Source organism: Callithrix jacchus, chromosome 14 (genome assembly GCF_049354715.1).
Source record: "Callithrix jacchus isolate 240 chromosome 14, calJac240_pri, whole genome shotgun sequence".
Lineage (NCBI taxonomy): Eukaryota > Metazoa > Chordata > Mammalia > Primates > Cebidae > Callithrix > Callithrix jacchus.
The window spans coordinates 8608735-8633975 of NC_133515.1; the positions used below are offsets into that span (position 1 = coordinate 8608735).

The 25241-nt window shown below is 37.5% G+C and overlaps 1 protein-coding gene across 25 annotated transcripts in view; it reads right to left on the reverse strand.

Annotated features, from left to right (window-relative positions):
* Positions 1 to 25241, reverse strand: part of TSGA10 (testis specific 10) — a 184204-nt gene that overhangs the window by 76118 nt on the left and 82845 nt on the right. For 24 of the 25 annotated variants that reach the window (XM_078348759.1, XM_078348758.1, XM_078348755.1 and 21 more), the window contains 4 exons: positions 21494 to 21549; positions 20180 to 20348; positions 17055 to 17165; positions 13988 to 14173 (listed from right to left, as the gene is read on the reverse strand). In XM_078348759.1, coding sequence (XP_078204885.1) covers positions 13988 to 14173; positions 17055 to 17165; positions 20180 to 20348; positions 21494 to 21549 — 522 coding nt within the window. The remainder of the gene's footprint in view (positions 1 to 13987; positions 14174 to 17054; positions 17166 to 20179; positions 20349 to 21493; positions 21550 to 25241) is intronic. The other variant, XM_054244561.2, reaches the window with a different exon arrangement.

Consider the following 25241-nt stretch of genomic DNA (forward strand, 5'->3'; position numbering starts at 1 on the left):
GCAGAAGTAAAGGACATTCTGAGAAGAATAAAAGAGAAGTAAAACTATACATTTAAGTCATAATTGCATATGCAGAAAATCCTTTTAAAATCTACAAAAACCTACTGGGACTGAAAAGTTGAATTTAAGCAATGTTACAGAATAAAAGGTCACAAAATTCTATTCTACTTTTGTGTATAGGCTATCAAAACCCGTAATGTAAAATTCAAGAATAAAGTGTTTTCACAATGGCATTGTAAAAATCCATGAGATATTCTACAAGGGTCATTAAAAAAACCTCGTTAAATAATATGGCATATATTTAACAAAATATATTTAATATCTGCATACTGAAAAGTACAAAACATTGTTGAGAGAAATAAAAGACCTATACCTAAAATAAATAAATGGGTGAATACACCATGTTTATGGATGGGAAGACTCAATATTGTTAAAATCTCAACTCTTTCCAGACTGATCTGTATTTTCAAAATGATGCTAATCAAACTCCAAGAAGGTTTTTTTTCTATAGAAAATGATATGCTCATTCTAAATTTATGTGGAAATACAGAGGACCCATAGCAGCCAAACATTTGGGGAAAGAACACATTTAGAGAACTTACACTAACTCATTTCAAGATCTACCATAAAGATATATTAATCAAGTCACTGGGTTACTGGCTAAGAATAGATGTATACACAGAAGAGAGTACAGAAACAGAACCAAACATATATGATCATTTGATTTTTGGAAAAAATTCTTAGATAATTCGTTGATGAAATAAGTCTTTTCAATAAATGGTGCTGAGTAACTTCAAATCCACATGGGAAAAAAATGAACCTTGACCCTTATCTTATATACTAGTATTAGTTCAATTGCAGCACAGATCTAAATATAAAATCTAAAAGTATACAATTCCTAAAAGAAAGTCTATGCATCTTGGTGCATGCAAAGATTTATAAGTATAAAAGAAAATGAGTAAACTGGACTTAATAAAAAATGTAAGACTTCTGCTCTTAGAATGATTTTATCATGCACATGAATGTTCACTGCAGCACTGTTTACAATAGCAAAGACCTGGAACCAACCCAAATGCCCATTGATGATAGACTGGACAGGGAAAATGTGGCACATATACACCATGGAATATTATGCAGCCATCAAAAACGATGAGTTTGTGTCCTTTGTAGGGACATGGATGAACCTGGAAACCATAATTCTCAGCAAACAGAAAATGAAATACCGCATGTTCTCACTCATAGGCGGGTGTTGAACAATGAGAACACATGGACACAGGGAGGGGAGCATCATACACTGGGGTCTGTTGGGGGGAAAGAGGGGAGGGACAATGGGGGTGGGGAGTTGGGGAGAGATGGCATAGGGAGAAATGCCAGATATAGGTGATGGGGAACAAGGCAGCAAATCACACTGCCATGTGTGTAGCTATGCAATTATATTGCATGTTCTTCACATATACCCCAAAACCTAAAATGCAATTTAAAAAAAGAAGCCTTTTTCCAAAAATAAATGTTGGTTTTTAATGTTTGCCAAGAAGCAAACAGGAAGAATAAATTCATGTTTAATGTGAAAAACATAAAATAAAATAAAGAGCTTTGACAATCAAAAAAAAAGAAAGAAAAAAGAAAACTGAAAGGTAAGATAATGACTGGGAGAAAGTATCCAAACCCCAAAATGTTCAAAAATTGTCTACAACTTAATAACAAGAAGATAAACATGCCAACAAAAAGATGACAACAGATTTGAATAGATACTTCCCAAAGAAGACAGATTAATGACCAATAAGCCAATGAAAAGGTGTTCAACATCATTGATCATGAGGGAAATGTCAACTAAAATACTAATGTGATAACCTTACCCATTTGATAACAACACCAAGTGTGGGAAAAGAAGATTTAGAGCAACTACAACTATCACCCAGTATAAGAGAGTGTAAAGTGATACAACCATTTTGGTTTTTTGTTTGTCTCCAACTATTTTGCTTTTGTGTTACAAACAATACAATTATACTCTTCTAGTTATTTTCAAATGTACAATAAATTACTGTTGATTACAGTCACCTTGTTGTACTATCAAATACCAGATATTATTTATTCCATTTGTCAGGTTTTTACACAGTTAAGCATACTTACCATATAATCCAGCAATTCCACTCCTAGTTATTTATCCAAGAAAAATGAAAACTTACATGCACACAAAGACTTGAACACAATGTTCACAAAAATTATAATCCTAATGGCCAAAAACTAGAAACAACCTGTTATAGACTAAACTGTGTCCCCTCCAAATTTGCATGTTGAACCCTAACCTCCCAGAGTGACTGTGTTTGGAAACAGGACCTTTAAAGAGATAATAAAGATTAAATGGAGTTATAAGGGTAGGGTCCTAACTCAAAATGACTGGTGTCCTTGTAAGAATAGGGAGAAGCACCAGGAATGTGCATGCACAGAAAAAAAACCACGTGAGGATGTAGCAAGAAGGCAGATGTTTGCAGACCAAGAACACAGGCCCCAGAAGAAACCATACCTTCTGACACTGCGATCTTAGACTTCCAGTCTCCAGAACTGTGAGAAAATCATTCAGAGGAAAATAAAAAAGTCCACAATTACAGAGGAAGACCTCAACATGTCTTTCAATAATGAGAGATCAAGAATACAAATTTAGTAAGGATGTATAAGACTTGACTGACACTATTAACAAGCATAATCTAATATGTAAATATATATACTATATAACACATATATATGCTTCCACCAAGAAGTGAGCACAGATGCTTTTCAAGCTCATGTAGGATATTATCAAATATTGATTACATACTCTGCTACTAAGCAATTCATAGCAGATAGCAAAGAATTAATGTCACAAGCCATTTTTTCTGATCACAACATTAGAAATATTAGACAATAAGATATTAGACACAACAAAGTAAAAACAGAAAACTCAAGTCTCCTGTATATTGGAAAGTTTCTTAAAACTTCAAGCCAAGTGCGGTGGCTCATGCCTCTAATCCCAGCACTTTGGGAGTTTGAGGTGGGAGGATCACTTGAGGCCAGGAGTTCAAGACCAGCCTGGGCAATATAGTAAGACTCCACTGCTACCAAAAAAAAAAAAAAATTGAAAGTTAGCTGGGTGTGGTGGCTTACACTTGTAGTGTTAGCCACTTGGAGGCTGAGACAGGTGGATCACTTGTGCCCAGGAACTGGAGGCTGTGGTGAGCTATAATTGTACCACCGCACTCCAGCCTGGGAACAGAGTGAGACTCTGTCTCAAACAAACAAAAAACTTTAGTAATTAAAAATAAATCATAATGAAACTAGATGATATAAAAACCTGAATGGCAATGAAAGCATTACCTCAAAACTTGTGGCTGCACCCAAAAAAAAACAGAAATTTCCAGTCTTAAATGCATAAAAAAGAAAAAAGACGTAAAATCATGAAATGTGATACATTTATTCAAAAATTCATTTAAGACAGTTTAATAAAGACTAAGTCCAGTCAAAACAATTTGAGGGAACATTAATTCTCCTAGATATCAAGACTCAACATAAAATTAGAGTAGCTAAAAGAGTGTATTACTGGCAAGGGGATAGATCAATGGAACAGAATGTATGGGAACTTATTTTTATGACAAAGTAGACTTGACTTATATTTCAGAGAAGAAAGAAGAATGGATATCTATTCACAAAAATAAAAATCATATGTCTACTTCAAATTACACAAAATCAATCTAAAGTAGGTTAAAGTCCTAAATGTAAAGGGCAAGATTTCACATACTTTCAAACATTTAGAAGAACTTTTAAATGAAAATATAGGAAAATATCTCTCTGGCCTTGGGATTGTAAAGGATCTCTTAAAGAAGACATAAAAGTACAAAACTATATAGGAAAAGATCAATAATTCCGAGTACATCAGAATTTAACATGTCTGCTTATATTGCAAGGAAAGTGAAAAAACAAGCCACAGATAAGAACAAGATAATTGTAATATCTTTAAAGGATTATTATCAAGAATATATAGAGAATACCTTTAAAAATCCATATGAAAAAGATAAGCTACTCAATTGAAAAATGGGCAAAGTTTACAAAACTTTCATTCAAGAGAAACTCAAGAAAACATTGATAGAGTAAGAATTCTACATGGAGAGGGACTCAAGATGGCGCTGTGAGAACAACCCAGGATTGGAGCCCGCGTTGAATCCGCAAACGGTGAGTCAGTGCTGCATTTCCAGACTGATCTTTGTTGCCCACAGAACGGGGAAACTCCCAAGTATAAAAAGACACGGGACGCCAGGCAGTAGGTCTGCCCGGCGAAGCCGGCAGCCGGGGCGGCGGCGGCCGGCCCTACCCAGCAATCCACACAGGGCGCGCTTGTCCGGGTGCCTTGTTGAACCGGCAACCTGAGACTTGAGAGGGCTGGACTTGAGACTGAACGAGACTTGCACAGTAGCCCAGCCCAGGGGATTGCAGGGACAGATCGTTTGGGATACCCAGTGGGACGAACAAAACCGTGATTTCAAACTATCCCGGGCAGACGGTCCGAGACGCTCTGTGGGGGAGGGGCGTCCACCACTACGGAGGCAACCTGCCCCAACTGATATACACGCCCACTGCTGAGGCAGCCAGCCGTTGCCGAGGCAACCCGCCCCAACTGAGATACACGCCCACTGCTGACGCAGCCAGCTGTTGCCGAGGCAACCCGTCCCTACTGAGATACACGCCCACTGCTGATGCAGCCAGCTGTTGCCGAGGCAACCCGTCCCTACTGAGATACACGCCCACTGCTGACGCAGCCTGCCGTTGCTGAGGCAACACGCTACAACGAAGAGACTCCGCCGCACGGCGTGGCGGAGACCACAGCAGAGCCGGCAGGAACAGCGCGAATCACACAACAGCAGGGCGGAGCCTCGGCAGCCAAACAGTGGCTAGTCTGCCTTTGAGCTGGGCAGGACACCTGATCGGACATCCAAAAATAAAGCCCAAACCCCTCAACACAGAGCATTTGAGAAAAAAAAAAGGGTTGTTTAATGAGCTGTGTTGCAGCAGAATCAAACATAGCAGCCTAACAGCCCTGAATGAACAACAGAGTGCACAGCTCAGCAATTAAACCCCTATAAAGTACAAACTGTATCCTCAAGCAGCTCCCTGACCCCTCTATATCCAAAAGACTGTCATTAGGCAGGCATCATCCTGGGACAAAGAGAGCAGAAAAAGAAACTGGTAGCATCCCTCGCTGTGCCACGGCTACTAGAGGTGCACCCCAGACAAGCAGGGTCTGGAGCGGACCTCAACAGTCGTACAGCGAAGGGGCTAGACTGGTAGAAGGAAAACCAAGCAACAGAAATACTTCATCATCAACATTCTGGGTGTCCACTCAGAGACCCAAACGAAAAGTCAGCAACTACGCAGACGACCAGCGGACAAATCCACAAAGATGGGAAGAAACCAGCGCAAAAAGGAGGAAAACACCCGAAACCAGAACACATCGCCTCCTAGAAAGGACCAAAACTCCTCACCAGCAAGGGAACAAAGCTGGACGGAGAATGACTGTGACGAAATGACGGAATTAGACTTCAGAAGATGGATAATGAGAAACTTTTGTGAGCTAAAAGATCATGTATTAAATCAATGCAAAGAAACTAAGAACCTTGAAAAAAGATTTGAAAAAAGATTCGAGGAAATGATAACAAGAATGGATACCTTAGAGAGGAATATGAATGAATTAAAGGAGCTGAAAAACACAATACGAGAACTTCGCGAAGCAAACGCAAGTTTCAATAGCCGAATTGACCAAGCAGAAGAAAGAATATCTGAAGTCGAAGACCAACTCAATGAAATAAAACGAGAAACCAAGATCAGAGAAAAAAGCGCAAAAAGGAATGAACAAAGTCTCCAAGAAATGTGGGACTATGTGAAAAGACCTAACCTACGTTTGATAGGTGTACCAGAAGGGGACGAAGAGAATGAATCCCAGCTGGAAAATACTCTTCAGGACATCATCCAGGAAAATTTCCCCCACCTAGCAAGACAAGCCAACACTCAATTGCAGGAAATACAGAGAACACCACAAAGATATTCCGCAAGAAGAGCAACCCCAAGGCACATAATCGTCAGATTCAACAGGGTTGAAATAAAGGAGAGAATACTAAGGGCAGCCAGAGAGAAAGGTCGGGTCACCCACAAAGGGAAGCCCATCAGACTCACAGCAGATCTCTCGGCAGAAACACTACAAGCCAGAAGAGAGTGGGGGCCAATATTCAACATTCTTAAAGAAAAGAACTTTCAACCCAGAATTTCATATCCAGCCAAACTGAGCTTCAGAAGTGAAGGAAGAATAAAATCCTTTGCGAACAAGCAAGTACTCAGAGATTTTGTCACCACCAGGCCTGCTTTACAAGAGCTCCTAAAAGAGGCACTACACATAGAAAGGATCAATCAGTACCAGCCATTCCAAAATCACACTGAATGCTAAAGAGCTTCAACATAATGAAAAATCTACAACAACTAACAGGCAAAACAGCCACTTAGAATCAAAATGGCAGTATCAAATTCACACATAACAATATTAACCCTAAATGTAAATGGACTAAATGCACCAATCAAAAGACACAGACTGGCAAATTGGATAAAAATCCAAAACCCATCAGTGTGCTGTATCCAGGAAACCCATCTCACATGCAAGGATACACAAAGGCTCAAAATAAAGGGATGGAGGAAGATTTACCAAGCTAATGGAAAGCAAAAAAAAGCAGGAGTTGCAATTCTCATCTCTGATAAAATAGACTTTAAAGCAACAAAGATCAAAAGAGACAAAGAAGGCCATTACATAATGGTAAAAGGATCGATACAACAAGAAGAGCTAACGATCCTAAACATATATGGACCCAACACAGGAGCACCCAGATACATAAGGCAAGTTCTTAATGACTTACAAAAGGACTTAGACTCCCACACAATAATAGTGGGAGACTTTAACACTCCACTGTCAATACTAGACAGATCAACCAGACAGAAAATCAACAAGGATATCCAGGGCTTGAACTCAGACCTGGAGCAAGCAAACCTGGTGGACATTTACAGAACTCTCCACCCCAAATCCACAGAATATACATTCTTCTCAGCACCACATCACACCTACTCTAAAATTGACCACATAATTGGAAGTAAAGCACTGCTCAACAAATGCAAAACAACTGAAATCATAACAAACAGCCTCTCAGACCATAGTGCAATCAAGTTAGAACTCAGAATTCAGAAACCGACCCAGAACCGCACAGCTTCATGGAAACTGAACAACTGGCTCTCGAATGTTGACTGGGTAAACAACGAAATGAAGGCAGAAATAAAGAAGTTCTTCGAAACCAATGAGAATGAAGACACAACGTGCCAGAACCTCTGGGACACATTTAAAGCAGTCTCTAGAGGAAAGTATATAGCAATAAGTGCCCATATGAGGAGAATGGAGAGATCCAAAATTGACACCCTATCGTCAAAATTGAAAGAGCTAGAGGAGCAAGATCAAAAAAACTCAAAACCCAGCAGAAGACAAGAAATTACTAAGATCAGAGCTGAGCTGAAGGAGATTGAGACACGAAAAACCCTTCAAAAAATCAATAAATCCAAGAGCTGGTTTTTTGAAAAGATCAACAAAATAGACAGACCACTAGCCAGATTGATTAAAAATAAAAGAGAGAACAACCAAATAGATGCAATAAAAAATGATAAAGGGGAAATCACCACAGATGCCACAGAAATTCAAACCATCATCAGAGAATATTACAAACAACTCTATGCACATAAACTAGTAAACCTGGAAGAAATGGATAAATTCCTGGACTCCTGTGTCCTCCCAAGCCTAAACCAGGAGGAAGCTGAAACTATGAATAGACCAATAACAAGGTCTGAAGTTGAGGCAGCAATTAAGAGCCTACCTCACAAAAAAAGCCCAGGTCCAGATGGGTTCACAGCCGAATTCTACCAGACACACAAGGAGGAGCTGGTACCATTCCTTCTAAAACTATTTCAAACAATCCAAAAAGAGGGAATCCTTCCCAAATCATTTTATGAGACCAACATCATCCTGATACCAAAACCCGGCAGAGACCCAACGAGAAAAGAAAACTTCAGGCCAATATCCATGATGAACATAGATGCAAAAATCTTCAATAAAATATTGGCAAGCCGATTGCAACAGCAAATCAAAAAACTTATTCATCATGATCAAGTAGGATTCATCCCAGGGATGCAAGGCTGGTTCAACATACGCAAGTCTATCAACGTAATTCACCACATAAACAGAACCAAAAACAAAAACCACATGATTATCTCAATTGACGCAGAGAAGGCATTTGACAAAATTCAACAGCCCTTTATGCTAAAAACCCTCAATAAACTCGGTATCGATGGAACGTATCTCAAAGTAATAAAAGCTATTTATGACAAACCAACAGCCAATATCATACTGAATGGGCAAAAACTGGAAGCATTCCCTTTGAAATCTGGCACTAGACAAGGATGCCCTCTCTCACCACTCCTATTCAATATAGTACTGGAAGTTCTAGCCAGAGCAATCAGGCAAGAAAAAGAAATAAAGGGTATTCAAATAGGAAAGGTGGAAGCCAAATTGTCTCTATTTGCAGACGACATGATAGTATACCTAGAAGACCCCATCGCCTCAGCCCAAAAACTCCTGAAACTGATAAACAAGTTCAGCAAAGTCTCAGGATATAAAATCAATGTGCAAAAATCACAAGCATTCATCTACACCAATAACAGACTTAAAGAAAGCCAAATCAAGAGCGAACTGCCATTCGCAATTGCTACAAAAAGAATAAAATACCTTGGAATACAACTCACAAGGAACGTAAGGGACCTCTTCAAGGAGAACTACAAACCACTGCTCAACGAAATCAGAGAGGACACAAACAGATGGAGAAACATTCCATGTTCATGGTTAGGAAGAATTAATATCGTGAAAATGGCTATACTGCCCAAAGTAATTTACAGAATCAACGCTATCCCCATCAAGCTACCATTGACTTTCTTCACAGAACTGGAAAAAACCACCATGAACTTCATATGGAACCAAAAGAGAGCCCGCATAGCCAAGTCAATTCTAAGCAAAAAGAACACAGCGGGGGGCATCACACTACCGGATTTCAAACTATACTACAAGGCTACAGTAATCAAAACAGCATGGTACTGGTACCAAAACAGAGATATAGACCAATGGAACAAAACAGAGGCACCGGAGGCAACACAACATACATACAACTATACAATCTTTGATAAACCTGACAAAAACAAGCAATGGGGCAAGGATTCCATGTTTAACAAATGGTGTTGGGAAAATTGGCTAGCCACGTGCAGAAAGCAGAAACTGGACCCCTTCCTGACACCTTACACTAAAATTAACTCCAGATGGATTAAAGACTTAAACATAAGACCTGGCACCATAAAAACCCTAGAAGGAAATCTAGGCAAAACTATCCAGGACATAGGAGTAGGCAAGGACTTCATGAACAAAACACCAAGAGCATTGGCAACAAAAGCCAAAATAGACAAATGGGACCTAATGAAACTCCACAGCTTCTGCACGGCAAAAGAAACAGTCACTAGAGTGGATTGGCAACCAACAGAATGGGAAAAAATTTTCGCAGTCTACCCATCTGACAAAGGGCTGATATCCAGAATTTACAAACAACTCAAGCAGATTTACAGGAAAAAAACAAACAAGCCCATTCAAAAGTGGGCAAAGGATATGAACAGATACTTTACGAAAGAAGACATATATGAGGCCAACAATCATATGAAAAAATGCTCATCGTCACTGGTCATCAGAGAGATGCAAATCAAAACCACATTGAGATACCATCTCACGCCAGTTAGAATGGCGATCATTAAAAAATCTGGAGACAACAGATGCTGGAGAGGATGTGGAGAAAAAGGAACACTTTTACACTGTTGGTGGGAGTGTAAATTAGTTCAACCATTGTGGAAGACAGTGTGGCGATTCCTCAAGGCCTTAGAAATAGAAATTCCATTTGACCCAGCAATCCCATTACTGGGTATATATCCAAAAGACTATAAATCGTTCTACTATAAGGACACATGTACACGAATGTTCATTGCAGCACTGTTTACAATAGCAAAGACCTGGAATCAACCCAAATGCCCATTGATAATAGACTGGATTGGAAAAATGTGGCACATATACACCATGGAATATTATGCAGCAATCAGAAATGATGAGTTCGTGTCGTTTGTAGGGACATGGATGAATCTGGAAAACATCATCCTCAGCAAACTGACACAAGAACAGAAAATGAAACACCGCATATTCTCACTCATAGGTGGGTGATGAAAAATGAGAACACATGGACACAGAAAGGGGAGTACTAAACACTGGGGTCTATTGGGGGGAAAAGGGGAGGGCCAGTGGGAGGGGGAGGTGGGGAGGGATAGCCTGGGGAGAAATGCCAAATGTGGGTGAAGGGGAGAAGAAAAGCAAAGCACACTGCCATGTGTGTACCTACGCAACTGTCTTGCATGCTCTGCTCATGTACCCCAAAACCTATAATCCAATAAAAAATTAAAAAAAAAAAAAAAAAGAATTCTACATGGCTAAGAAACATGAAAAGATCCTCAATTTCACTTGTAATCAAGGAAGCACAAGACAAAAAGCATGAAAATAATTGTCTGACAATAGCAAATGCTGATTCGTGTTTGAGAAAATAACACATGACTTCTAATGGGAGAATGACACTTTAGAGAGCAATTTGACAATACTTAGAAGAGTTGAAATTGCACATATCTTGGATCTATTCCAGGCATATAGCTTTTTAAAATTAATTTCCAGGCATAAACCTAGGGAAATATGTAGTCAAGGAGAAATGTAAAAGGTTCATTGCAGTGTTTTATCACAGAAAAAAGTGAAAAAAAAATAAATTTCCTTCAACATGGGAATGAATTTAAACAAGAAAATATATATACAATGAATGTATGCAACTGTTTGAGTAAAGCAGTACACTATACATATCAAAATAGATGTGTCAAAATTGTAATATTGAGCAAAGAGGGAAAGTTGCAAATGAACATCTCCAAGTATGTTATCACTTAAATAAAAACCAAAACATACAAAACAACATTATACATTATTTGTGGGTGATGGGATTTAAAAAAAAAACAAAACTATAAACACATGCAAAAGAGTTACTTACACACACTGACAGGAACGTTATGCACACCAGCAATTAGGGAAGCAGGAGGGAAAAGGATAAGAGAAGTTGTATCTGTAATGTTTTATTTCTTTAAACAAGGAGACATTTGAAGCCAATATGGCAAAATGTTAGTATCCTTACATGTGAGAGGTGGGGATATGTTTATCTGTTTTGTTACTTTTTTTTTTTTTACCACTTTTTTGGGTATGTTTGAAATAGTTTCTAATTTTAACAAATGCTAATGATTGTTCTGGATGTTGGGTAGATAAGAAATTATAGAAGAATCAAAGTATGGAGAATGATCCAAGATGGCCGATCGCTAACAGCCCAGGATTGCAGCTCTCAGTGAAGGCACGGAGAACTAGAGGACGCCACACTTTCAGACAAATTCTGGTCGCTCACGGCGCAAAGATCCCCAGTGGAGGAAACACATGGGTCGCCAGCGCGACTCTTGTGGCCGGCGCAGCGGTTCTGCCAGCACCTCAGTGCGGCAGCTCTGGGAGCAGAGTAAACAGGTTTAGAGGACCCGCATGGGCCCCCAGCACAACACCAGAGCCCGGCACAGCGGCTGTGACGGCACCTCGGTACGGCAGCGCTCAGCGCAGAGTAAAGGGGACCGGTTCCCCTTCTGACCGAGGTTTGGAGCCCCGGGAAGGCAGAGTAGCCTACTACAGACACAAGAAGGAAGCCTGACAGGAGAATCCTGGGAAGGAAAGCACCATCAGTTTTAACGAGGCTGCTTTGGCCCTGGGAACTAACAATGTGGACGCCCACTCAAGAGACCTAATCTGAAAGTTGGTAAATTCAAAGACGACAGGAGGATAAATTTACAATGACGGGAAGAAACCAGCGTAAAAAAGCTGAGAATACTCAAAGTCAGAATGCCTCTCCCTCTAAAGATGATCACAGTTCCACATCAACAATGGAACAAGGCTTGATGGAGAACGAGTGCATCCCAATGACAGAAGTACTCTTCAAGGAATGGATAATAACAAACTTCGGTGAGTTAGAACATGTTGTAGCCCAACGTAAAAAAACTAGGAACTTTGAAAAAAGGTTTGATGAAATCCTATTGAGAATAGACAACTTAGAGAGGAGTATGAGTGAATTAATGGAACTGAAGAATACAATACAGGAACTCCGAGAAGTATGCACAGGTTTAAACACTCAAATTGTTCAAGCAGAAGAAGGGATATCAGAGGTCAAAGTCCAACTTAATGAAATAAAATGTGAAGAAAATATTAGAGAAAAAAGGATAAAAATGAATGAGCAAAGTCTCCAAGAAATGTGGGACTATGTGAAAAGACCAAATTTACGTTTGATAGGTATACCTGAATGCAATGGAGAGAATGAATCCAAGCTGGAAAATACTCTTCAGGATATTATTCAGGAAAATTTTCCTGAACTAGCAAAGCAGTTCAATATTCAACCCCAGGTAATACAGAGAACACCACAAAGATATTCCTCAAGAAGAGCAACCCCAAGGCACATAATCGTTAGATTCACCAGGGTTGAAACGAAGGAGAAAATACTAAAGGCAGCCAGAGAGAAAGGTCAGGTTACCCACAAAGGCAAGCCTATCAGACTTACAGCAGATCTCTCGGCAGAAACTCTACAAGCCAGAAGAGAGTGGGGGCCAATATTCAACATCCTCAAAGAACAGAACCTTCAGCCCAGAATTTCATATCCAGCCAAACTAAACTTCACAACTGAAGGAAAAATAAAACCTTTTATGAACAAGCAAGAACTCAGAGATTTTATTACCACCAGGCCTGCTTTACAAGAGCTTCGGAAAGAAGCATTACACACAGAAAGAAACAACCAGTATTAGCCTTTCTAAAAATATACCAAAAAGTAAAGAGCACCAACATAAAGAAGAATTTACACCAACAAATGGATAAAACAGCCAGTTAACATCAAATGGCAGTAACCCTAAATTTAAATTGACTAAATCCCCCAATCAAAAGACACAGCCAAAACCCAACAGCATGTTACATCCAGACCTGTTTCACATGCAAGGATACACAAAGACTCAAAACAAAGGGATGGAGAAAGATTTACCAACCAAATGGAGAGCAAAAATAAATAATAAATAAATAAAAAGGAGTTGCAAATCTCGTATCGGATAAAATGGATTTTAAAGCAACAAAGATACAGTGGTAAAAGGATCAATGCAACAACAAGAGCTAACGATCCTAACACCCAGATACATAAAGACTTAGACTCAATGAGACAGAAAATTAATAAGGATATCAAGGACTCGAACTCAGATCCAGAACAAGTAAACATAATAAATATTTATAGAGCTCTCCACTTCAAATACACAAAATATACATTCTTGTCAATACCTACTCATAAGTTTAAATGAAACATTGATTGGCCATTATTAATACCCAATTTTTTTCAGAATAAAGCAATATTTCCATTTACTCTCCCTCTTTCTTTTCCTCTTTCTTCCTCTCCTTTACTTATTTTTTTTTTCTTTCCTTCTCTCAAAAAAAGAAATCAACTTGTAAACCTCTAGATCCAGGTCAGCAATGTCTCTCTCATTACTTGATTTCCTTCCTTCCCTTCCCTCCCTCCCCCCTTCTTCCCTTCCTTCCTTCCTTCATCCCTTCCTTCCTCCCAAAGTATAAGGAGAATGGTTAGCATGCTACAATTCAGTGTATTTAAATAAGTGTTTGTTCATACATTTAATTTAATTGATGGAAGGCCAAACAAAACTCTTTTAAATATAATGCAGAATGTATTATAAGATATTTTCCCAAACTTACTTGCTCAACCTCTCTGTTGAGGGAATCTACTTTTTCTTTTAATCTGTTACCCTCTCCCTCAGCAGTGATAAGTTCCAATTTTAGGGTATTGTTATCTGCCTCTGATTGACGGGCTTTACTTTCCCAGTTTTCAGCATCTTCATTGGCTTTTCGTAGTTGTTCCATCATTTGCCGGTTCTCAGATTCCTGAAAAGCAAACTTTAGCTATTATTTTAAAACGTTTAAAATGTTCAATATATAATAAAAATTAAACATTATTTTCCAGGTCATTGGGAATTCACTTGCCATGAGAAGCATTTATAATAGAACACTGAGGAAATGTATCTATAATCTTAGTTTAGAAAACAGGTCATCCTGTAATTAACAAAAACAGAGCAATCAGGATCTGCCCTGGATCCTGAGTAACACTCAGTGAACACTAATAAACAGTAAAATTAAGTAAATTACTCTTTTCTTCAAGATCTGAATGAATTTGTTTTTATATTTAATTTTGTTCAAAGTCCTCCACAGCCTGCTTTTCCCATATGTCTGCTTACTGACTACTTGCTGGGCTGGCTTCTGAGCCTCTGACCTTTTGTATTGCTGTATTCTCTTCTTCCTGACCAATTTACTGTGTAGTGCTGGCTATAGAGCTTCTGAGTACTTGCATATTTTAAGTGTCAACTTCTGATAATTTCTTGTCTGGCTTTACATCCATACCTAGCACCACAAAGCCATAAGGCAGTTTTAATTGAATGACATGGACAGTAAGCCTCCCCTTTTTATATTAAATTTAGTTTTGTGACCAGGGAGTACATTGTTCAAAGTGAAAAACGATTCCTTAGAATGTCTCTCCTGTACTCCAGCCATGCAGTAGTGCTCCCTCCTTCTTGGCAAACAGAAACCTATTTTACCACTTTTCATATCCTCCCATAGAGGCCAGAGCAGTGTTGAGCCTGAGAGGCAACACTATAAAGAAAGTGAGACTGTTCTTTGGTATTCTCTATTTCCTGCTTTCGGGATCTCTGCACTTCTATATGGTGCCTCCCCTGTATCCACAGCTCCCTCTGGCCACCCACAAGGCTCACTGCAACATTCCATAGGCCTCAGCTGGAATCCTTTGCATTTCTTGTCTAAATTATGGTTACAACCTCTTCTAGCTGTTATCTCCACTTCTGATTTTGTTACCCTTCTGGTTTATTCTTGACATCTCCAAAATAAACTTCCTAAAAGGCAATCCTTAAATAACTTCTATGCTTTAGTTCTAACAAAAGCTTCTAAAAATAGGGTTCAAAGAAAGTCCTTCTTACCTGTCATCTACTTGTACACTCTATCTACTGGACCTATTTTTCTCCCCTACACCTCTGCTCATGTTGTTCCCACTGCCCAGGAGCCATTCTGTTTCCTCTCCGTTTTTCATCTCTGGCACTCCATCACCTAGCACACTGCATGAATGCATGAGTGAATGAAGTACTCCACACTTCTTGATGGTCTATCCCTATCAAAATGGATCCATGGTGCATTCTCTCAGCACCTGCATTCACCCGGTGTTATGCAATCTCATAAACAAACTCATACTAGGATGCTAAAATCCCCAGCACTTTAGAAAGCCAAAGTGAGAGGATCACTTGAGCCTAAGAAGTATGATGAGTGATGTCTGAAAATATCATTCTAGAATCTAAAAGTTCTAATCCCTAAAGGTGGAATTTCAGGTAATGTGACTTTACAGAATAGGGAGATAAAAGGAAGTTTGAAACAGTGGCTAAAAGCTTACTATGTTAAATGTTGCTCTGGGCTGGGTACGGTGGCTCATGCCTGTAATCCCAGCACTTTGGGAGGCCAAGGCAGGCAGATCACTTGAGGTCAGGAGTTTGAGATCAGCCAGGGCAACATGGTGAAACCCCAGTCTCTACTAAAAATACAGAAATTAGCCAGGCATGGTGGCATGCACCTGTAATCCCAGCTACTCAGGAGACAAGAAAATCACTTGAACCTGGGAAGCAAAGGTCGCAGTGAGCTGAGATTGTACCACTGCACTCCAACCTGGCAACACAGTGAGCCTGTCTCAAAAAAAAAAAATGTTGCTCTAGATATTCATTTATTTATTTCTGCCCTATTCCAGAATAGATGCAGATGGCTCACTGTGCTCGGTGTTTTAAATTATCTCACTTACTTGGGTGTTGTTCCCATATACAGATGGGAAGAATCAGAGAGGTTGAGTAGCCTGCATAAATAAAAAGCCTTCTGCTCATTTATGGTATTACACTGCTGGAACCTTAAAATCAAGAAGTGTAGGAAACCACATTCTTTTCCTACACAGGCTGCTTGCTGCCCAAAAGCAGGGATTGCAATTTAGGAATCCTTAGAATCTCTTCTGTGTCAAAGTCCTTAAGAATATTATGCATACGGTAAATAAATGTTCAAGATATATTTGTGAACTGATATAAGATGATAAAATAGTGTAGGTGGATTGATTATTATAATAGGTATGGTGTTACAAACATACCACTCAAACCATTAATGGGAACATCCTCCCTCAGTATCAGATAATATTTTACCTAATAGACGTATCTAAAATCCTCAGTCAAGCTGCTTGTTTATTCCTGAGTTGACACACGTGCGCCACATTTATTTGGCGTCATCTGATCTCACATACAAGTGCCTGGTCAAATGACTGCTAACAGAGAAGTGTGAGGAGAACCATCTGTCCTGAGGTCCTAAAAAATAGATGGCCCCATAACAGGGTAATCAATTCTGATGTGATACATAATTAGGTGGAACCTCTTTTGTCAGAGGTTTGTAATTGAAAACCCCACCACTTTCAATTAATTATAAGTGAGGTCAAGTTGATTCTGGCCCTTTATCTATCATTCAGTCAGGAAGATTCTGTTGTCTAGAGTGGATGAGTCACAAAACAAGAAGGGCATATTCTTGAGGCATCTTTCGGACCATTCTAAATATGTAGTTAATCCACGATTGTCACAACTAAAGAAGAATCCGATTCACCTATCCCTCTGAGTATACTCAATTCTAAATTAACTCTAGTGAAAACTAAGTATAATGAGCAAAAAGAAAAAAACATACATACTTCAGACTTTAATATATTCTTCAGCTTGTTAACCTCCAAATTAGTGTCCTGAACCTTCTGTTTTATGTCATTAAGTTCATTATGAGTGTCATTCAATTTTTTGGACAGTGCCTATGAAAAAAGATAGGTATATTTGACTATGAAAAAAAATTTCTACATCTCAAAAATACCATAAATTTTTAGATACTTGGAACAAATAAAATTAACATACCTAATACGTAAACTCATATAAAAACAGAAAACACATGAGCCCGACAGCAAGTGGGCAAATGACCCAAACAAGCAATTCAAAAAAAGGAAGCATAAGTAGGTAAGACCTGAAAAAAACTAAACTAGCAATCAAAGATATGCTACTTTGAAACAATGAATTACTATTCTGCTTATCAAATTCATAAAGATTTAAAGCTATTCAGCTATGGCAAAGAATGGGCGTTTCCATGTACTGTTGGAGTAAATGTAGATTCGCAGAGAGCAAATCTGTGATCATGTATCTGGTGTATCAAGAGACCATTTTTAAATGCTTATAAAAACAAAGACAAAAATGTTAACTATTGTTGAGGGTGGGAGATGGCACATGGGGATTCAATATATTTGAAAATGTCCATTTACTTTTTTTTTAATTTAAATTAGAAACCTCAGCTGGGTGTGGTGGCTCATTCCTGGCCACCTGGCACTTTGAGAGGATCACTTGAGCCTAAGAATTTGAGACCAGCCTGAGCAACATAGTGGGAACCCATTTCTACAAAAAGAATAATAATAATTAAAAAGAAAACTCACATGCTGTGATTCAGTCTGAAATGAAATCTAATAAAATTTAATGAGATACTGTCATTAAAGCATTTTGTTACACTGACAATATTTATTCCCATTAAGGAATCGTGCACTAAATAATAGTATATCTACATAGTGGCATAACCACATAATGAAATATTACATTATTTATGAGAAACATTTGGAATGGATTTTTAATAATACAAGAAAATGTTCACCTATGTTAAGTGAAAAAAATCATGCTAAAACACAAAAATACCTCATTATCCCAATTTGTTAAAAATTGTGGTATCAAGGATAAAAATTTTTAAAGTTTCCACTTTCTAGTTTTCTGCTATACTAGTTCTTAACCTATGGTCCAGAGAGAGAGACCTCTCTTCTACCTTGGGCCTATGACCATAATGAAGGAAAAAAACTACTCTTGAACATATGTAAATTGTTATGACAATAGTTTTCTTCTGTTTATTAAAGAAAGATTACAAAGTTTGAACAAGGCAGGAAAGTGCTTGTAATATTACAGTAAGCTAACAATAGCTAGAAAATATTTATTGAGTGATGTATTGGACAGTATGTAAGTATTTTCCAGGTATAGTCTCATTTACTATCCATTTTTACAGATGATACACTGAGATTCAAAGAGGTTGGTTTATATGATCACACAGCAGACAGCGAGATTCAACCTATATGAATCTTACTCAACTCTACTGCCACTTCACATAGAAAAATGCATGATATAAAGTGATACGTGATTTTATCCTACTACATTAGAAAGTGTGTATAAAAATAGTGTTAAAAATTTTAAGTGCACTGAATAGCAATAAAAAAACATGTCAAATGTAACAGTGACCAACTGGGTGTTAAAAACTTGAGGGCTTTTTAAAACTTTCTTAACTTTTTGTTTACAAAAGGACTTTCTATAATAAGCTTCTATTTCTAAAACAGAAACTAAATTTCTAGGTTTTCATAAGTAAGATATATTCACCTTTAGCCCATATGCTCTAACTGTAAAGAGTACACAAAGGCAGACCCTATAAATTCTCATCTTTTGGTTTTTATTGCTATTCGTTAATTTTTTAAATAAACTTTATTTTAGAATAGTATTAGATTTACAGAAAAGTTGTAAACACAGTACAAAGAGCACTTCTATTGTTAACATTTTACATTAGTATGGTACATATATCACAATTAATAAACCTATAGTGATACATTATCTAAAGTTCACACTTTATTCAAATTTCCTTCATTTTAAAATAATGTCCTTTTTTTATTCCAGGATTCCATTATTAATTAACTTTTAAACAGAGTACTTTAACATCCCAGATAACTTTTTATGATTAACAAAGCATTACATCTTTATAGCTGTTTAAGCAAATTAATAATCTAACAGTTAAAGAATATAGACTTTCATGATGCAAACTAAATGCACTATAAGTGATATCAAAGTGGGGAAAATCATTTGGACTAAAAAATTCTGAGAAGGGATGGAATTTTCCAAATAGGATTTTTAAATGTTCAAGTTAAAATAAATATTATTGAAAATGAGAACTGTGGGTTAGACTTAAATATATTGCCTTAGGGAAAAGAGTAATTATAAGAGGAATTTTCCTAAAGACAATCACAGTGCTAATGAGGACCAAAACACAAGTCACAGTCCATACAGTCATACTTAAAACAGAATAATACGTAGTCCATTAAAAAATATATATTCTTCTAAGGTTTATCAAGGTTTTTATTCTCGTTTGTTGATTTATTCAAATATTTATCCTTCAGTAAAGAAGTACTAACGTTTAATACAAATATAGCCCTGTTCTCTCTTTTCTTTAATATTTAATCCTTTATGCCTAAGAATTCCATTTAAAAATTATGTGGCCGGCCGGGCACGGTGGCTCACGCCTGTAATCCCAGGAGTTTGGGAGGCTGAGACGGGTGGATCACAAGGTCAAGAGATCGAGACCGTCCTGGTCAACATGGTGAAACCCCGTCTCTATTAAAAGTACAAAAAAAATTAGCTGGGCACGGTGGCACGTGCCTGTAATCTTAGCTACTCAGGGGGCTGAGGCAGGAGAATTGCCTGAACCCAGGAGGAGGAGGTTGCGGTGAGCCGAGATCGCGCCATTGCACTCCAGCCTGGGTAACAAGAGCGAAACTCAGTCTCAAATAATAATAATAATAATAATAATAATAATAATAATAATAAAATAAATAAAATAAAAATTATGTGGCCTATTTTGTTATATTTTTTTAAAAAGTCTAGTTCCAGTGTCTGAACTCTTTACAAAATGAAATAAGGGCTGTTCCTCAGAAGAAATTCATATTTTTTTCCTTGGAGAAAATGATTCTAGGAACAAGTGTACCTGGTTTTCTTGTTTAGCTTTACCAAACTGTTCTTGGAGATTGTCATTGTCATGAGCCAAGATATCTCTTTCACTGGCGATCTGGGCCAGTTCATCATTTTTCTCATCCAATTGCCGACGCATTCTGGAAATGTCTTGTTCACACATAATTAGGGCCTCAGTAGACTGTCTATTTCACAAATCAAAGAGTACATAAGAAGAGACATTTTACTGAAACAGAGCAACCAATTCTCACAAGACATAAGATGGACAGTTAGTATGAAAACATTTGGAGAGATTTGAAACACGTTTGAATTTATAGGAATAAATACTGGAAAGACAGTGCATTAGAGTTACTCTATGTTGCCATCATTTCACTATGAAAAGGATACTAAATATACATAATAGTCAATGATCTGCCAAGTATTTCAAAACTTCTGACATTAAGTATTAGGAAGGCTTTCATCCTACCTCTTTTTGTTAGGGTTGTCTCCTTTACATATTCTTCTTCTTCTGCATGCTTAAAAATTAATGCTTTCCAGGGCTCAAGTCCTAGCCTCCCAATTCTTCTCCCTCTAGCCCTTCTCTTAGACAAACAATATTCATATCCACAGTTCCCAACCCCATCTATACCCAATGACTCCAAAATAATTATCTGCAGCCTTAGCTCCTATTATACCCCAGGCTTATATTTCACTGCTTACTAGACATGTCTACAATAAGGTCCCAAAGGTTCTTCAAATTCAGAGGTAAAATCACCTTTTCTCCTCATACTTTCTTCATGTTCAGTATTTGTCCCTGGCCAGAAACTTGGAGTTTTCCTATTGTCTCCCCTTAATATAAAAGCACCTCACTCCTTCTGTCCCACAACTCTTAAACCCCAGATTTATCATCACCTCTTCTGCTTGGTTATCTTTCTGACACAAAAATCTCCTCAGAATTCTTTAATGACTTCTTAATGCCAAAAGGATATAACTAATACTCATTTGTCTATAACACAAGCCTCTGCCTGCTTATTTAGCCTCCTCCCTTCACTTCTCCCCTCACTGTCTAGATTTCAACAACACTCACCTACTTGTAGATCAAGAGGCTTGTGAACATGATCTGTGGTACTTTGCTATTCTTTCTACTTTGAATGCCCTTCCCTTCTCCTTATTTTACATGGCAAACACCATCCCCTCTTTTAGTTCCCTAGACAGACTCAGGCCCCTCTTTGATGAGAGCGTTAGCACCTTATACATATCACTAAGCCCCTTGTTTCTTACTATCTTTGGACCCAACATGGTATTTGCCCCCTCCATAAGTGCTCAAATATTTGTTGAATGACTGATTTACCTTGATGCCTGTTCCATCTCAGCAATGATATTCTTCATGCCTGAAATGGTCTTTTCCTTGAAAAGTAATATAAGTATTAAATAAAAAATTATCTTAAGTTGTTATTTCTGTTAAAACTGAATTAACAAAAAAAATCTGCTTCCCTTTAGGTTTCCATTTGGTTTTAAACATGTATGTCCTATTCTTTTCCACACTTTAAAACCTAGTATATCAATGTGAATATTTACACTGGGTAAAAATAGATTATGTCCATTAAAGTAAAGAGTATACTTAGGTGTAATTATATGAGATCAGTAATCAAATTCTTTGTTAAAAGATATTTTGTGCATTCACCTAGCAACACAAGAACCCCATAACCACCTGTTTTTGGAGGCAAATTAACGATTTGGCATTGGAGTACTGGTATTCTATGCTGGGATTAGAACTGGTTTGCTTGCTCACATTCTTTATGCTATAAAACCCAGAGAAGTCCATCATATATAACTAAATTTCGTTTTTAAGAATAATTTTGATTAAGTATATTATTTATATTAGCCAGCAACAGACTCTTCAAAAAGCTGTTCCAATACAATTATTTTTAAAAGTATACTACTGATATTTAGGTATGAGCTAATAAGGAGATAAGCATTAGGCCTAGAGAAAGGATAAGAAAAATAAACTGTATTCTCCTTTTTCAAAGGTGAGGTAAGGGAGTAGAATTAGTGGAGTCAGTCAAGGCAGAAATGGGTTTGAATATCTTAATGCCCTAATACCATTCTTACACCTCTTTTTAAAACTTCCATTGAGCCTGAACTAGTCCAACTATAAACAGATAATTACAGCTAACATTATCCCTAAAAAAGTAAGAAAATTATTTCACTAAGTAATAACTAGATTTCACCTTGCCCTCTGAATTTTCAAATCTTAAGTAACCAAGTAAAAATATTTTTTAAAACTTAAACCTATATTTTCCAACCAATTCTGTTCTTCTCTTTACTGTTAGTTTTGCACACACTTGCGTGTGTTTGACTGTGTGTGTGCATGCTATCTTCCTTTATTCATGTGCTCTTCTCTGGGGTATTTTTAGTTACAGTTTCCCATTCTGCTTTTTCATAGAATGGTACAAATTCCACAACTGGCAGTACTGCTGTGTTGTTAAAATAGCCATTTAAAAAAAAAAAAGTTAAACCCCTTCAAGAAGGACAAGCCAACAAAGGAAAAACTAAAAGACAAAATACTGCTTAAAATGGAAGGTTTACATGTTTTTGAAATATAATTTAATACATTTCTAAACAAATTCTGAAAACTTAAAATAGTGCTTTTGAAAGTTCCTCACTCAATCTTAAAATATGTTTCATAAGCCTAAAAAAGGGCTTCCTTTTATCAACATAAGTGCATCTCAAAGAAAAAGATTCACTAGAAACATTGTAAAGTATCCAAGGCAACAAAATTTCTGGATTGAATCCAATAATATATCTTCTTAGCCTATTTTTCTCTTAATAAGACCCTAACACCACCATTTCTCAAATGTACCATCATTCCTTGTGCAACCTCAGTATGTTCTAAGATATATTCCTTGTACAACTTCAATGTTTAGCAATTTTTAAAATAATATTTAATATTCCTTGTTTAACCTCATATGTTGTCCAACTAGGGATGTGGATTCACGTTAACTGTCAAAATTCAGTCTGGACAGATGGAGCTAAGTATATTTAGAAAAAATAAACAAACTATAACTTTATTCAAATAATTCTGGCTTTTCTTACCCAAAAATCTATGAATTTGCTATTGAATTTTCTAATTTTAATTGGTAGTGAGTAGTAAAACATTTTTTTAAACCATGAATACCAGAAAAAAAATCACTTTATTAACTATAATGTAGATTTTTCCACACTAATTTATTTCTGTAATCTCCATATAAACAGTTTTCAATGAGTGACCTTTGTTAGTTTAGCTCTGAAATATCATTGTAGAAAACATTTCCTCTTTTGATTGCCTAACACTGCCTTACAAGTTACTTTCCGTACAGAGGATGGATGTGCTTACTTTCATAAAGTCTTATATGAAGTTCTTGATTCTGAAGTAGACTTGTAACTCAGTATTCCTTGTGAAGGAAAGATAACACTGGTAGAGTTAGCAGAATGGAAAAATGTGAAATATTAGATATAGCACAAGAAAATGAGATTTTGAAAGATGTGAAGAATTTTGTTTCTAAATGTTAGTGTTTTGAAAATGTTTTAAATATAATGAGAAGCAAAATTCCACCTAAAAAAACCTAAAATTTCAAAAATAATGAGCCAGCATTTTCCACAAGTATTTACTATCTCATGCCCTTTGATGACCTCAATTATGTTCGTAATTCCCAAATCTGTTAATTCAATTTTCCTCTAAACCTAAAAATCCAAGAGCCTTTGAATATTTCATCTACATATCTCGAAAAAAAAATTCAAACTCAACATGCCAGTAACTTTCCTTTTTTTTTTTTTGAGACGGAGTCTTGCTCTGTCACCATGTTGGAGTGCAGTGACCCAATCTTGGCTCACTGCAACCTCTGCCTCCCAGGTTCAAGCAATTCTTCTGCCTCAGACTCCCTAGTAGTTGGGACTACAGGTGTGCGCTACCACACCCAGATAATTTTTGTATTTTTAGTAGAAACGGGGTTTCACCATGTTGGCCAGGATGGTCTTGATCTCTTGACCTCATGATCCACTCACCTTGGCCTCCCAAATTGCTGAGATTACAGGCGTGAGCCATGGCGCCCAGCAAATAACTTTCCTTTCTAAGCCTGTTCTAGTTTCTGTTTCTTCCTCCATACATAGGAACTATCCATGTGATTCTTAAGCAAGAAACAACACCTTGTCAATTTTACTTCCTTAATAGATCTATTTCTCTCATTGATACTCCTACTATCCTAATATAGGCCTCAACACTGTTCTCTTAACTAGTGTCCCTGTCACTATTCTACTTTCTCTATAATCCATCTTTTACATGAATTTACAAATGCCAGAATGTTTGTTATAAAGACCTAATTGTAACATTTCATCATCATTATTTCAGTGACCCTCTATATCCATAATGATAGAGCTCACATTCAACATCACATGTGCTTTCATGATTTTTTGCTTATCTATCCCATTTCTTCATATATCTATATGTTATTCATATATGTAGATATAGAATACACACACACACACACACACACACACACACACGCACACAGAGTATGCAACGAGCATCACAGCAGAGAAAGGACTGTCTGCCTATCCCATCTTTTCTTTGCCCTCCTACATCTCTCTACAACCTGTTCTCTGGTCATACTAAACTATCAGGAAGTCTTATGAAATTCTCTCATGAAAGCCACTGGACTCTCACTTAAGCTGTTCAACCTGTCTGGATCACCCTTTCTCACTGTCTTCTTCCCCTAAATATTCTCCTGACTACTAACTAGTCATTTTTCAGGGTAGTCCAGGAAGGTTTTCCAGACCTTCCTCCTCCCTTAACCCAATTCCCAGGGTGAATCAGGTGTGTTTTTGCCAAACTCCAACTTAATACATTCTATCATAATAGTATCTTTATTTCTCTCCTTATTACACTACAGGCTTTGAGAAGGCAGATCATTCACCCCCCACCCCCTTTTTTTTTTGAGACAAAGTCTTGCTCTGTCATGCAGGCTGGAGTAGGATGGCGCAATCTCAGCTCACTGCAACCTCCACCTCCCAGGCTCAAACAATATTCCTGCCTCAGCCTCCCAAGTAGCTGGGACTACAGG